We start from the raw sequence: 16,590 nt of genomic DNA, 5'->3' as shown, positions 1-16,590 counted from the left end.
CAAAATTTTTATAATTGACATCTATGGATTTTTTCTGCCCTGTGTGCATTTATATTGACCCTTCTATATTATATATAGTTGTCTATATGTTTGGAGATGCCTGGTTTATATTCAACCTTTTATCTATTTTTTTTTAATAAACAAAGACTAGTTCTTTAATTTTTTAAAAATTTTTTTCCTTTTTTGCTGCCCCGAAGCACATGGGGTTCCTGGGCCAGGGATCAGATCCAAGCCGCAACTGCAGCAACACCAGATCCTCAATCCACTGTGCCAGGACTTGAACTTGCATCCATGCACTCCCAGGACACCTCCAATCCCATTGTGTCACAGCAGGAACTCTAACCTTTTATCTATTTAAAATCCCTATTTAATGGTAACAATATATTTCATAGAAACCCTTAAAGTGGTTATGGTTTAGACATTTTAGTAGTTGGTTTAATATAAATTTTACATAAATGTCATAATATTGCTAATAATAGGAACTTAATTTTTTTTTTTTTTTTTTTTTAATTTAGGAGACATAAAACAAGAGCCAGGAATGTATCGGGAAGGACCCACCTATCAGCGGCGGGGATCACTTCAGCTCTGGCAGTTTTTGGTAGCTCTTTTGGATGATCCTTCAAATTCTCATTTCATCGCCTGGACTGGGAGAGGCATGGAATTTAAACTGATTGAGCCTGAAGAGGTGAGTTTTGCAGATTCTAGGTAGTGAAATCAGATATGTTATAAAGTAAAGAAATATATATTTGATTAATGTGCCAAAAAGTATTTTTTTTTTTTAATTTTAAAACTTTAAGGAAATGTTTTTAATTAAAAGACGGGCCAAAAGGCAGGCACACATTTAAAATAAATGATTATGTTGCCAGCTCGTTGCAGCTAAATACCATCCTATAGAATTGAAGGAAGTCAACCAGAACATCATTAGCATAACCCTTTATTCAGGAATGCAGGGCTTGGGAAGTCTCTAAAGGTGCATTGAGATTGGGCATGTTTTATGGTCTTTGAGGAAGAGAGGATATGTTTATCAGCATTCAACTAGTTTGGGTATAGAGAAATTGTTCTTGAGAATGCTATTATTTGGACAATCTTGATTTTTGTCAAGAGGTTTAGAGAGGAACGTTTAGAGGACAGAGTCTTGTGTAAGAAGGTGTGGGAGAGACACAGCTCAGGGAGATAAAGGCACAGGAGAACCACAGTGGAAAATTCTCACCCCTTAAGTATTTCTTGGGAGACACAGACCTGCAGAACCATGGTTTCCCTTTGATTATTGATGACACCTGTTTCACATCAACTGGACAGGGTACACTCCTTTGGAAGGTAGAAACAGAGTATGAAATGTCACCATAATACCTAAGAAATTACCAAAATGAGAGGACTTTAGATAGAGATAACATGGGTAAATGGAAGACCTTTCAACTAACAGCTCAAATGTCTTACCCCCTCCAACTTACCCCCATATGCATACAAATGATGTATTTTCCTGAAAAGCTTCTCAGTCTAATTTTATTTTATTATTATTATTATTTTTACTCTTCCCAGGACTAGCTTTAGGCTTAAGCCTACCATTATTATTGCAGCATAACCTACCACATAGCATTTTGGACCTCAAAAGAAAGGGGTCTTTTATATGATGTTAATTTACATTAGCTGAGAAAGCAATGGAAGACTTAGCTAGCATGCCTATGACTAACCAAATGGGCTATAGGCTCTAAACACCTCAGAAAAGTAGAAACATTCAGAGAGATACTCAGCTATTTTTTAACTCAAAGGGACTGATTTCATGTAGACTAGACATCTAGAGTCTAGGCTATTGGGCTTATACATCTTAAATTTTCTGCTCTATGAGACCATGTAGTCAATCATAATCATATAACATACCCTAATTTGATATCCAAATGGTAAGGTGATGTTACCTATTAAGATGTAAGTGATGATCTGATTCAAATATGTATTAAATGAAGTATGAAATAAGAGTAGCTGGTTAGCACAGTTAAGTCTACTCCAGGTTATATCCATGTGCTGCAAACACAAAAGGATTATCTTTGCATTTCCCTCATCCCTCACCAAGCACATACATGTGCATGCCCACACACAGAGGGCTTGATATCAGAAACTGAAACCACCCATTATCAACTGTGGGCTAAATGTTTGGGTGTTTGAATTTTGTCGAAAACTAATGGCTGTCAAAGGAAATTCATTTTTATGTAGATGTACTTAAATGATGCCAGTGGCGGGAGGGGGTGGGGGGACCTGCAGAAATGTGAAGCACTCAAAATTGAGACTAGAAACACTTTACCGTAAGGTAATTTGAAAGCCCTTTAACATGATGGGAATGTGTGCGCTTTACCTTGTGAAAGATGTTAATAATCGCTATAAGAGTTGGTTGATGCTAGAACTGAGTACATTCAACAGGAATTTATTTCAAACAGGTACTCCCTTCCATCTGGGATTAAAATAAAGTTAGCAGAAAGAGAATTCTTTATTTTTTGCCATGTATTTGTTTAAGATAGGGGAAGTGACTAAATTCTATCAGTGATTATTGATCCACCCAGAAGTGTAAAAATTCTCAGGCAAGTGATCAAGTTCTTTATATAACAAGTATTGATTTTTAAGATGATCAAGCTTGAACAGGTAGAATAGGAGACTTGACCAGAGGACCATTAAGTTGCATCAAATTGTGAATTTCTATGATTTTTTAATACCAGGAAGGAATACAATTACATCTATTCCATACAACAAACCAACAATGAGACATCTTTTCTGTAGCAGACTCATAAAGTAAAAAAGGGCTGGGTAATTCAGAGTCAGCAGACCATATCCAAATAGTAACTAACTCTGTAGCAATTGTGCAATAAGCACTAAATGTTTCCTAAGGCCTTTTGTTCAAATTGAAACATTCCATTTCTGATTGCTGCATTGCTCACTGTTGCAATTGCTTCCATCAGCTATGACTGTGCTGTTTATGTTTAAATCTCTTCTTTGTAAAGTGTTTGTGAAATTTCTTTAGCCTTTGTGGCCCACGGTCACCCTCTTCTGTCACAGCCATATTTTGGGGACCTGTGACAGCACAGCTCATGAAAGGTGGCTCTGAAGCCATCCTTGTTGGAATTAACTTGCGGGTTCCACTTCTTTATATTTCATCTTGCAATTTAAAATGGTATTGAGTGAAACTGCAGTCTTGTGCCAATTTATCTGCTCAGTGTGTTTGGATAACTTTAGCAAACACATAATCTTTAACATCTCTCTTTTTGAGATATTTGTAATAATGATATACTATTTTTGAATTAATCCTAGATCCTAGAGAATTGTTCCAGAGAATAATTATTGACATAGCAGGACACAGAGTAGAGTCTTTTGATAATATTCAAGCCTATTGAACTGGAAGAATTATCAAGAACTCTGATAGCCAGGCCCTGAGTGTGGTTTCTGGGTTTACTGTTGCATAGTCAAGCATGATTTTTTAAATTAAATTGAATAATAATTGAACTATTAAATTTTCCTTTTTAATGGATCTGACAATAAGGGTAAATGCTATAGTGCCATGCTGTGATCTTTTCACTCACCTCACTAACAGCCAAAGTTTTAATTTGAAAGAGCATTATAAGGAAGTTACTGAAAGTATTGCCACCATGGTACCCACTCCATGTTGAACCTGGCACATTGTGGTGGTTGGTGGGTCCTGTATGAGGGCTAAACAGCTTGTGGGTGGTCTAACCTATTTTTGAAATTATTGTGTTATCTGTTACATTTCAGTCTTTTAAAAAATTTTTATCATGAAAAAGAGCACAACATGGGATCTGTCAGTTTTTCCCTTTTTTTAGCTGCACCTGTGGCCTCCCAGGCCAAGGATCAAACCCATGCCACAACAGTTACCCAAGCCACTGCAGTGCAAATGCTGGATCCTTAACCCATTGCACCACAAGAGAACTGCAGGTTCTATCTTATCAAATTTTTAAGTGTAGAATTCAGTATTGTTAACTATAGGCAGTGTTATACACCAGATTTCTGGATCTTGTTCTTTCATCTTGCATAACTTGCTATATCTCCTAAGTATACTGATATGTCCCATTTCCCTCAACATTATGATGAATGTGACACTGAAACAGCTCTAGGAGTTCCCGTCGTGGCACAGTGGTTAACGAATCCGACTAGGAACCGTGAGATTGAGGGTTCGGTCCCTGTCCTTGCTCAGTGGGTTAACGATCCGGCGTTGCCATGAGCTGTGGTGTAGGTTGCAGACGCGGCTCGGATCCCGCGTTGCTGTGGCTCTGGTGTAGGCCGGTGCCTACAGCTCCGATTCAACCCCTAGCCTGGGAACCTCCATATGCTGTGGGAGCAGCCCAAGAAATAGCAACAACAACAACAACAACAACAACAAAAAAGACAAAAGACAAAAAAAAAAAAGAAACAGCTCTAAGTTCCTGTTGTGGTTCAGCAGGTTAAGGACCTAACATTGTCTCCCTGAGGATGCATGTTCAATCCCTGGCCTCACTCAGCTGGATAAGGATCCAGCATTGCCACAAGCTGTGGTGCAGGATTTGGTGTGGCTGTCATGTAGGCTGGCAGCTGCAGCTCCAATTCAACCCTTAGCTTAGAAACTTCCACATGCCACGGGTACAGCTCTTAAAAAAAAAAGGAAACAGCTCTAAGAATAAATTTGATTGTTTTAAAATGTTCACTAATAACCCATAGTGCTGAGAATTAACTGGCATCGTAAAGGTCAAACTCTGCTTATGGTATTAAAAAAAAAATCATCTTTCTGTCTCTAGAAACTTCCACTGCGTTGTCTTAAAGTATGTTGCAAGTATTTTACTTTCTAGATGCATTCCTGGTGAGTTTTTAAAAAAGAATCATTTTTGAATATATAAGTTTTCATAAATTGTTGTTCAGAAAATTTAAGGAGATATTAATAATTTATTTTTACATCCACTGCAGATTTGCATGCTGTCCAGATGGTCAGTCTATTAAAACAGGTGTTAGCCTTTTTAAAAAACAAAAAAACAAAAAAAAAAACATTTTATTTAGAAAATAGTTTTCACTTCTTATCCCCATCCTGCCATTTCACTATTGCTCAGAATATTTACATTAAAAAGAAGTTTATATTTGGAGAATTAAGATGTATCTGCCACTTTGTCTACCTAGCTGTGATATAGTCACATCCCTGTGACATTGCATCTCTTTGCTCTTAAAAAAATATAGTGATGCATGTGAGTAAATTACATTGTATCTTCATTCAGGAAATACAAATTAGAGACTAGCAAAGGATCTGTGTTTTTAAAAGAAAAAAAAAAAAAACCTGGAGAAAAGTTATTGCTAATGAAATCAAGAATGATCTCTCTGTAAAGCATTCTATTTTAGCATATGTGACATAGCAACAACTTGGAATTCTGTCGACATGAAGAAAAACACTAACCCTATTAGAAAATGCTTTCGTGGAGTTGCCTAGGTTTGCATAGCAGCCAGTTTCTGCTCAGATTAAGCAAAAGGGGAAATTAATGAGAATGTGACTTTAGCTGGGGTTGCAGAAGCAGGCTACCCTTTTCTGGATAATGCCGCAGCTAGCCTGGGCTGGTGATGAGCTGGGGGAAAACCTACATGGAGGAAGAAGATTTTGCTAAAGATCTTTTGAAGAACTGTCTCTTTGCCAGAGAAGTTGCTCCTCCAAAGCCACATTATAAAAAGCTCAGAGATGGTTCACTAAACAACAAAGTGGATATTCTGCTCTAGGAATTGTTGTTTGTAGACTCATATACATGATGACCCTTTTCATTTCCTTCTTATTTTTAGCATCCAGTTACTGTTCTCTAAATGAATGCTTAATTCCCAAGTTTTGTATTGGCTACAATTTTCTTCTTCTTTTTTTTAAATTTTATTTATTTATCTTTTTGTCTTTTTGCTATTTCTTGGGCCGCTCCCGCGGCATATGGAGGTTCTCAGGCTAGGGGTCTAATCAGAGCTGTCTGTAGCCACCGACCTACGCCAGAGCCACAGCAACACAGGATCCAAGCCGCGTCTGCAACCTACATCACAGTTCACGGCAACGCCGGATCGTTAACCCACTGAGCAAGCGCAGGGACCGAACCCACAACCTCATGGTTCCTAGACGGACTCGTTAACCACTGCGCCACGACGGGAACTCCTACAATTTTATTCTGATGCTGCTTCAGGCAATAAAAATTATTTTGTAGTTCGGCTACTAATTTGTATACCATGTCCTATGCTCTACACACTACACCACACTTGTCCTGCTTTATTTAGCATTCTGTGGGATATCGTTTTTCCTTTGGTTTATCATAACCTCAAAAACACCTTTACAAAGAGATCACTAAGCTACTCTTGATATGTAGTTTTTATCTGAAAAGAAGAAATGAGAAGGAAAAACCAGGGTACCTCAGAATGGGAAATATGCCTCAATTTGGTGAATCTCAGCTATTCATCCTAGTTGTAAACACATTCCCTTATTTCCATTTAATTTTGTGTCCAAAACAATAATGACAAAAAATTATATTGTGATGCTTCAGAATGATCACTGGATGCCTGGTTCAAAAAGCAAACCAGGACACAGGAAATACAGAACATGATAGCTTTTGCCTCTTTACTGTGTCTTTCATTTGAATATGTTTGGGAGGGTTTGGAAGTAACTAATGACTTAAGTAATTTTCATGAAATACATTAATACCTAACAGTATAATATAATTTCTGTTTCTGTGGTAGGTGGCCCGGCGCTGGGGCATTCAGAAGAACAGGCCAGCTATGAACTATGACAAACTTAGCCGTTCACTCCGCTATTATTATGAGAAAGGAATCATGCAAAAGGTGAGCAGCTAATATAGCAGTAAAATTCATTGAAATGTTGAACATTCATCTGCATGTCATACTTTAAAACCACGTATTACTGTATTATCGAAGCAAGGTTTCACCCACTTTAATATACATTTAGCTCCTGGTTTTGCTATCCCAAGCCTTTCTATTTATAAATTCATGAACATTACAGAAAATGTGTAGTAATGGCATATACAAGTAGTAGACTTTCTGGAAGTCCCTACTTTGTTGTATTGGGTTAAAAAGTGTTTCAGTACCAGTATTGCCTGTTTATATCCCAAAAAGTCATGGATATTTTGCTACATTCTCCACAATTATATAATTTTTAACATTAACTAAATTCTTACTTTTTTCCTCTTGTTCTGAATCTTAAAACATTCAGAACATTTCTTGCTCTCATTCCGAAAAACATTTTTTCTTGGCTGATTTCATTTTATTTCAAATGAGCATCTCAATATTTCAAGGTAGCTGTTTTAACAAATGTGAGATAAATGATTTATACTTAGAACAAAATGTAAAATTTTTGAAGATAATAGATGAGTAAGTAAAGAGAACACTTGGGTATTTGTTATTGTTACATCCTTCAGCTTTGAATGCATGTTCAATCTAATTGTCTTGACAGTGAACTAAGTTTAGGATTTACCCATTGTGAACATTACAATTTTATTATGCTTCCTTTGTTTGTTTGAGGGGACATGGACAGTTATATATTACAGATTGTGGCATATTCTTTTGTCACCACAGTTATGTCAAGAAAAACTAGATCAATTGGTCCATGAAACTTACTAGAAGAGAGGGAAAGATTGTCATTAAATTTCCTAGACCAAAAGGGGTCAATACTCTGGAGCTGCCTAGCCTGAAATTTAGAACTTCTGAGATCCTTACAAGATAAGACTGATTGAGATTCTTAATTGCTTTCTCTTTCCCTGAATCTCACCTTCAAAATGTATGACCACTTACTACCTGCTTCTCCCATCTTCTCCATCTCAGTCCTGAAGTCTTTTTTTAATCCTCCCTGTCTCTCAGCCACCACTCCCACGAGCAGCCAACCCCTTTCAAATACATGCCATTTTTTTCATTTGCATCACCATCTTCCTAACTGGGCACATCTCATGGGCTGCACAGTAGGTGTTCAACCATCCCCCTGGGCAGTGTTACTTGGCAGTAAAGAAATGCATTAATGACTTAGGTTTGCTTGCAGCCTTCTCATTAGATCACCTTTTTGAACAAGTACTTCTGCTATTAAGGAGTAGTTTTTGTACTGTGACTATTAAATGAAATAATGTACTTAGGACACTTGCATTGTACCTGGCACAATAAAAAGTCATCAACAATGGTAGCTGTGAATGCATCTCATACCCTGAAGCCAAGATATATGTAGCTTGTGTGTCTTGACCCTTAAGTCCCTTAATAAAAGGAGCAATCACTATAGAGCTAAAGAGTATCTTATGATATCTAGGGAATTCCCATTGTGGCTCAGTGGGTTTAAGAACCTGACTGGTATCCATGAGGATTCAGATTCAGTCCCTGGCCTTGCTCAGTGGGTTAGGGATCCAGCATTGCCACAAGCTGTGGTGTAGGTTGCAGATGAGGCTCAAATCTGGTATTGCTGTGCCTTAGGCTGGCAGGTGTAGCTGTGACTTGACCCCTAGCCTGGGAACTTCCACATGCCACGGGCGTACTGCCCCCGCCTCCCCCGAAAAAAGTATCTTATGATATCTAATCATTCCTCAGCTTTTAGGCAGAGTATTTGAGGAGGTATCTCCAGGATGTCATATCTGGTCTTAAATGTTCTCAAAATAGTCAGATTTATGCTTATTACCAATATTACTACTTCCATGTTCCTATTTATCCAATTATAACATATCCCATTTGTTTGCCTCTTAGTTTAATAAATAAGGCAAGGAGTTCCCGTAGTGGCGCAGTGGTTAAAGAATCTGACTAGGAACCATGAGGTTGTGGGTTCGATCCCTGGCCTTGCTCAGTGGGTTAAGGATCCAGCGTTGCCGAGAGCTGTGGTATAGGTCACAGATGCGGCTTGGATCCTGTGTTGCTTTGGCTCTGGTGTAGGCTGGCAGCTACAGCTCCAATTAGACCCCTAGCCTGGGAGCCTCCATATGCCGCGGCAGCAGCCCAAGAAATGGCAAAAAAGACCAATAAATAAATAAATAAATAAATAAAATAAATAAGGCAAGATGCCAGCAGATGACCAAATGATGGTATAGATGTTGAAGTAAAGAGAAAAATCCTATTAGACTACAATTGCCAAAGGAAACTGTTAGCAACTATTTATTTACCAGTTAAGAGAGAATAGCAAAATGTATATTACAGACCTTTTGAGGTGCCACATATAATATAAGGAGGAACAGGTTGTTTAATCGTGGAAAATGGTGCAAAAGTTGAAATCCGCATATAACTAGCACAGTAATCAAGGCTTTTGACAAATTTTACAGACATATATACTTATTCTTCTTTAGACATGCTGAGCCAGTCTACTTGCTACTCTCTGACACACCTGTGACTTTCTTGTTTACTTCATACTATTTCCTCTTTCTAGAATGTCTTCCTTTCTTATCTTTATGAGATAACGTAAAGGTTAAGTAAGTTCTAGTATAGTCATTTAGAGGAAAATTATGTAGTCCTTTAAAAAAGAAAATTATGATATGAAATTATATATTTTAATATAGAGGGGGAAATATTTATATCACTACACTTTTCATAAACTATCTACCTGTAAATTGAAGATGAGGAAATACAATAAAAGTAAATTGAAAGATGAGGAATAAAAGCTAAGTGGATCTAAACATGATAAAACCTGACTGTTTTAGTAGCTTTGAAATAAGTAGGAAACGGTAGAATAATGATTATTATACCTGATAGACAGCACAGGTATGTATTTCTATTTCAAAATTTAGAAATGCCCTAAAAAGTACTTATCGAAATTTTAACAATGATTATTTCTGGATGATATAGTCATTGATCATTTTTTTTTTTTGCTTAATCTGTAATTTTTAATTTTCTTCCTGTATCCCTCTCTTACTTCTGAAATGTTAAAAGTTAACCTATAATATAAAATCTAGTCTTTCAAAGCACAGTTCAAAAGATACTTTCTTGTTTGACTCATCTTTCCTGCAAAATTCATGTTTTATCTGTCTTACATTGTAATTTGTGTATACTGAATGTACAGCATTTTCCATATTGTAATTGTATTACCAGTAACAGAAGATGTTCTGCCCCTTGCTTGGTAATCAGTCCTTATTCTAAACTCTATGTCATTTAAACATAGTCCAAGAAATATAGTAGTAGCCCTAAATATGTTTAGCCTTAAATAAGTTTGTTAAAGGAAAAATAAACAGTGAGTCAAGGTAGAGTCCTTAAGAGGTTTTATAATCTTGATTGCATGTTATACATTTTAATACTACATAGTGAGTTATCAAGCCATTTGTAATTAAAACCAATAGCAACAGGTTAGACAAAAAAAGTTCCATTAGCCTACAGCAAATGCCTACTTCTCGGCAGCCGCAAACAAAACAAAGCAGGTTATTAAATGCTCCCAGGTATGCAGGCTCTTTGTTTTACTTTTTTCCTCAAAATTCTTTGAACAAAGAAAAAAAGGGAAACTTGGATTTAGTATCTTTAGCTTTGTTTCTGACATGGCTTATTTTTACTTTTATGGCAGTTTCACCATTTCACCTCTGTGAACTTAATTTCCTTTTTATAAAGGACTAAAGTGAATCAATTTATGCCAGATCCCTCTGTCTGCCATACACTGTGCTAGAGACTTCCATTACAGTCTTGCAATAAGTTTTTAAGGAGCCATTCCTGCCTCCCTTTCAAAAAAAAGGAGAACTGAGGGCATTTTAAGAAACATGTCCAAATTCATAAAAACTAAGTATCGGCTGTTTTTAAGGCTAAGGATATTCAGAGTATTTGGATTCTCTAAATTGGTTCCTCTTGCAGAGTTAAAAAAAAAAAAGAAAATCAAGGCCAGAAAACGTTCTAAATCTGTTTCCATAACAGAAGTGCCCATTGGTAGTTGTTTCTTTTCTTTCCAAACATACACAGATAGTTTATAAGGAACTCACCATCCCCCGCATCACACAGCAACTAGCAGAGGAGTTGATTTTCACTTTCTAAAATTACTGAACTCTACATATACACAAAAAATTGCTACAAAGAACTGTATTTATCCTGCCCCATCCTCCCTCACCCCCCTGAGGTTTGGAGAAGCTCAGCATTGTCTGCTACTGCCAGCAGGGGTGGGGCAATATTTGTGTCACTCAGTTATTTCTAATTTCCTAGAGAAGCATTACTCTTCAAAATTTAAGTTTGGGGCATGTCATTTCCTACAAATTACACTATTTCTCCTTTTATTTCAGGCAGCTGTCATATTTCTTTTTCTTATTTCCTCCCTATGCCTTGTGTATTCTAAATTCACTTTTTTACACCTCTTGCTTCAATTTGACACTTTATACACATCCTTAACTTCTGTCTAATGCATCTTGCTTTCATTTTTTAAAGTGATGTACCCAAGATAATGCTACCCTCCTGATCCATCTTTCATTTAAATAAGGCTATGTATCTTTTTTTTAGCTGAGAATATACAGTGGAAATTTTTTAAAAAGTAAAGAAAAAGAACAGTTCACCCTGTGAATCAGTGAATCGACTAGCCTTATTAGGAACACAATACATTTTTCTTTTATGGTTGGGAAGTTTGGTTTTTCTGCAGTTTTAGAAATGTAATGTTAAGAGGGAGACACTACACTTTAAAGACCTGATTATTTTATCAGGTAATTTAGATATTACCCTTTAAAGCAGAGGGAAAGACATTTCAAAGTGAGATGCCTACATGAAATCATTGGTGTTTTCCCCCAGATAACAATGTAAGTTTACATTTGTATTGAAACAAGCAAACTGATAAGCTTTCTAGCTATATCTGGAATAAATGTAGTTATTACTTGAGCTCAACATTTTGCATTTGCCTGGATTGAACCATTTTACCCTACAAATAGAGGATTTTTTTCCCCCTATGTATCTCTGTTAGTGCTTAGTTACTTTGTTTTGTTAGCCATCCTTTCTGGTGTATTAAACTATGTTTTTGTTCATTTCTTTCCCTGCCCTTCCCCTAGGGATAGTGAATGTGAGGGTTTTTTTTTTTTTTTTTGAAGTATAATTGACATACAACCTTATAGTAGTTTCAGATGCACAACATAATGATTGGATATTTGTATCTATTGCAAAATGCTCACAACACTAAGTCTGGTTCCCAGCCAGCACCTACATAAGGATGGCTTTTCTGTTACATGTTTTCTGCAGGTGGCTGGAGAGAGATATGTCTACAAATTTGTGTGTGACCCCGAAGCCCTCTTCTCCATGGCCTTTCCAGATAATCAGCGCCCGCTGCTGAAGACGGACATGGAGCGTCATATCAATGAAGAGGACACGGTGCCTCTGTCTCACTTTGACGAGAGCATGGCCTACATGCCAGAAGGGGGCTGCTGCAACCCCCATCCCTACAACGAAGGCTACGTGTATTGACAGAAGTGACAGTCAGGGGCCTCCTCGCGCTTTTCCTCTCTTGCAAGATGCAGAGAATCTCTGAATTCTCTTCAATCTTTGTTTGATTTTTGTTGTTTGTATTTTATTTTTAAATAATAATACACAAAAAGGGGCTTTTCCTGTTGCATTATTCTATGGTCTGCCATGGACTGTGCACTTTATTTGAGGGTGGGTGGGAGTGATCTAAACATTTATTCTGTGTAACAGGAAGATAATGGGTGAATGGGAGGGGGGATTTGGGGATTACTTTTTACTTAGGCTTGGGATGGGGTCCTACAGGTTTTAAAGTATGATGAAGCTATATCATGTTTATTTGATTTCATAACAACATAGAAAATGTTCATTTCCTCTGGGTATCTATGGTACAGTTAATTCACATTGTGTAAATATCCACTTGGAGACTATTTGCCTTGGGCATTTTCCCCTGTCTTTTCTGAGTCTCCGCAAGGTATACAAATAAAAAAAAAAAAAAAAAAAAAGAAAAAAAAAAGAAAGAAAACAAAAAACAAACAAAAAAACTACTGTAAAAGGCAGTTTAATTGTTAGAAATGACTGTTTTTGAACCTCTTGTAAAAAGGTATTTAGAGATTGCATTTGCTGTTTTTTTGTTTTGTTTTGCTTTATGTATGACTCACAGAGGATAACCATAAAATGGGGTAATTCTCTCTGAAGTTGAAATAATTAACATGACTGTAAATGAGGGGCACAGTTTTGGACTCTGGCTCCCAACTGAGTCACAGGCCAGTAGCAGTACATGTATCTGGTGCCACCTTGCTGTTTAGATACAAATCATACTGTCGTTTAAATATTTTGAAGCCATTTCAATTAAGTAATGATATTTTTCCTGGTCCTTTGAGATTGTCATTTAAATGTTAAATCTGGGATCACAATGAAGTAAAAAATCTCTGTCTCCTTTCACTTCCTTCAGTACATAAAGACATTATTTAATCAATAAGAATTAACTGTACTAAATCACATAATATGCTGTTCTAGATACAGCAAGCACTCTTTAAGAAAAATATCCAATACACTAAATAGGTACTATAGTAATTTTTAGACATGGTACCCATTGATATGCATTTAAATCTTTTACTGCTGTGTTATGTTGATAACATATATAAATATTAGATAATGCTAATGCTTCTGCTGCTGTCTTTTCTGTAATACTCTCTTTCACGCTGAAATTACTATGACCATTTATAAGCAATGCAGTTAACTACAGGTAGCATTTCAGGACAAAATAGATGACTCGAACCATTTATTGCTTAAAAAGTAGCTTATGCCATGCTATGCTATAAGCAGCTTTTATACACATTGACAAAATGAAGAGTGAGCTTCAGTTTGCTAAGGGGAACTGTGGAAACTTTTGTAACTTTTGGTGAAATGGAAAATTATTCACAGACTGTCAAGGAATAAGTGGAAGTTGCTGTTATGACATAGTGCTGGCACTCATATTATCTACAGTCTTGTTTTGGACACTTGTGTAAATGTGACAGGATAGCTTGAAAGAAGATTTAAAGATTTAAAGTTTCAAAGGTTTTTGTTTTGGTTTGGTTTTGCATTTGGAGAAAATATTGAAAGGAGGATATGTTGTTCCATTCACCTTGAAAAAACCCAGAAGTAAATGGTGTTACAGTATCTCTGAATAGCTTGCTAAACGATTCAAGCAAGAAACATGAATTTTGTTCAATCCATCAGTATCTAGGAAAAACAAAAATTTTTAAAGAATCAATAGCAAAATGTTAAAAAAAAAAAGTCCTATACACAAAGCCAAAATCAAAACCAATGTTTAAAAAGTATTTCGTGATGAGCACAGGAAAAATTGTTGAAAAACCATCTCCTGGCAACCCATTTTCCAACATGACATAGTTCACAACTCATGTCTCTAAATTAAACAGTTATTGGGAAACCCACGTACCATAATTAATACTACTCACATTAATCCTACCAAAAAAAAAAATTCTAACAACATAACTATGTAACCTGTGATTTCAATGATTGTCCTATATATATGTTATATATCATTAGGCCCATTATGGGCTAATAATTATGCCTTAAAAAATCAGAACTTTTCCCCCCATTATACTGATGTGGCCATTTACAGCACTTAGAATAAAAAGAGATTCTAAAATATTCAGCTAAAGTTTTATTGGAAAGGGAATTGACATATTTTGAGAAATTGAAGGAGAAATTGAAAGTGGGTCTTTAAAATATGATCTAAATGAAAATTATTTGAGGATTCTTTTTCTGTTTTGTTCTCTTTTTCTTTTTTCTTTTAAATTTCTACTTCTAGTTTGGCAGTGGAAAAGAATTGGGCTGTGAATTATTTTAAGGGATCAAAGAATTGGTATTAATTATATGATATTTAAGGACAAATTATATATTTTGCTGTTTACAGTAGTGACTCACTGAATGAAAAAAGTAATTGGCCAACATTAAGGATATTTCCAGTACAGAAGGGTTCAAAACATTGCATTAAACTCTTTTGGGAAATGTATCTAAATTTTTTTTGAAATTCTGTTCTTATTCTACTTTTTGTTTGGTTGTATTTTATTTTCAGGTAGATTAATAAATCTGGCAGCTGATTTCTGCAATATTCTTGTGTTTTGAATTTCTAATTAAATTGGCTATTCAAACATAAACATCAATAATATAAGCTTTTCCTCCAACTAGATAAAAGAAATTAAGAGAAATATCTTCCTTTGTGTTTGCTGCCCCTTAATGCTAATACCCAACAGACTAATTATAACAAAGAATGTTATATCTCAAATAACTAATGAAAAAACTCCTTTTTATAGAATTTATCAGTTTCCTATAGATGCTGTAACAAGTTAACAGAAGTTGAATAGCTTAAAGCAACACAGATTTATCCTTTTGTCATTCTAGAGATCAGAAGTCCAGAATGAGTCTAGAGGGGCTAAAATCAAGGTGTCTGTCAGGCTTGCTCCTTCAGGAGGATCCAGGGAAGAATCCCATCCTCGCTTCTACTTTGAGAAGCTACTGTCATTTCTGGTTTCTGGCTTCTGGCTCCATCACTCCAATCTCTACTTCTGTGGTCATATGTTTCTTTACTGTGGTCAAACTCTCTCTTGCCTGTCTTTTCCAAGACACATTTAGGGCCCACCCAGATAACCCAGGATAATCTCCCCATCTTAAGATCTTTAATTTAATCACATCTTTAAAGTCCCTTTTGCCAAAAAACTTATAATTCATAGGGATCAGGACATGGATAAGGGGCATGGGAGCTAAAGAGGTGGCTGTATTCAGTTTACCACATATATGAAGATGCTAGTAAAAAAACAACAGCAACAACAAAAACAAAACTGATTGACTTACCTATGGACAAAAAAGTTTTTATTGATTAGAAATTACTGAAGAACACTTTTACCATTGAGGTGGTCTCACTTTATGCTGTATAAAAGATATTTAAAACATTCTGTGTTAAAGTTCACCCACTCCACTAAAGCATCTGGTAACCACATTGAGCTTTTTGATTATTTAATTCTCCCACATGTAAACATTATGTAAAGAAAGAAGAAAATTGTTGTGTGGTAATTACCGAGTAGTAGCATAGTTAACCACGTTGTCCAGGCCAGATTATGTTTTTTTAATACAAATTTCTTTTGGTGTTGGTATGAGCTGTTACTATGCAATCTTAGCATCTACAAGTTATTACTGTTTACGAAAGAGTAATAGAATTTGTTACTCAAAAGCAATTTTAAAATATTAGTCTACTTAGGTATATATGACAGAGAAAGAAATCTATTAACCCCTTGTTTATAGCATTTGGCCAGATCATAGGGTTTTCTAAATGAATATTCTATAAGGCAGCATTTCCAAAGCTTATAATGACAAAGCATTACAGAGGGGAAGACCATTTCAATATTTCTTACTTGCTTGGTGTCTTAAAAGAGAAAAACTAAAATTTAAAAATAAGAAACAAGTGAGCTGTTTTCCAGTTGCAATTTGATATGAGGAAAGTGAAAAATAGAAGGAATTTGAAGAAGGCAAATGGACATATTGAGCAATTGTGATAAGAATTTCATAAAAGCCAAGTTTCCATAAGGTTACAGGGTTGGACATGATAATGAAGAATTTGGCTCAATTTACTCAGAATTCAACTAGCAATTTTAGGATTTGGATTTTCTTTTTTAATATGAGGCCCCTTTGGTAAGATTTATTTATTTTTAAAAAGTCTATTGAAAAATA

General features: G+C 35.9%; 1 protein-coding gene across 8 annotated transcripts in view; it reads left to right on the top strand.

Moving 5' to 3' along the window:
• Positions 1–14,975, top strand: part of ETV1 (ETS variant transcription factor 1) — a 96,413-nt gene extending 81,438 nt beyond the window's left edge. For all 8 annotated transcript variants that reach the window (XM_084977152.1, XM_013979739.3, XM_084977153.1 and 5 more), the window contains 3 exons: positions 516–685; positions 6,715–6,816; positions 12,139–14,975. In XM_084977152.1, the coding sequence (XP_084833278.1) occupies positions 516–685; positions 6,715–6,816; positions 12,139–12,360 (494 nt within the window). In that variant the 3' untranslated portion in view covers positions 12,361–14,975. The remainder of the gene's footprint in view (positions 1–515; positions 686–6,714; positions 6,817–12,138) is intronic.
• The last annotated feature ends 1,615 nt before the right edge of the window (positions 14,976–16,590 follow it).

The sequence above is a fragment of the Sus scrofa genome, chromosome 9, assembly GCF_054392235.1.
Source record: "Sus scrofa isolate SSC_HxYL_T2T_F1_AM1 chromosome 9, Sscrofa_HxYL_maternal_Yorkshire_Landrace_v2.0, whole genome shotgun sequence".
NCBI classification, from domain to species: Eukaryota; Metazoa; Chordata; class Mammalia; order Artiodactyla; family Suidae; genus Sus; species Sus scrofa.
Note: the sequence above shows the minus strand (reverse complement) of the source record. Positions and strands in the feature narration are given on the sequence as shown.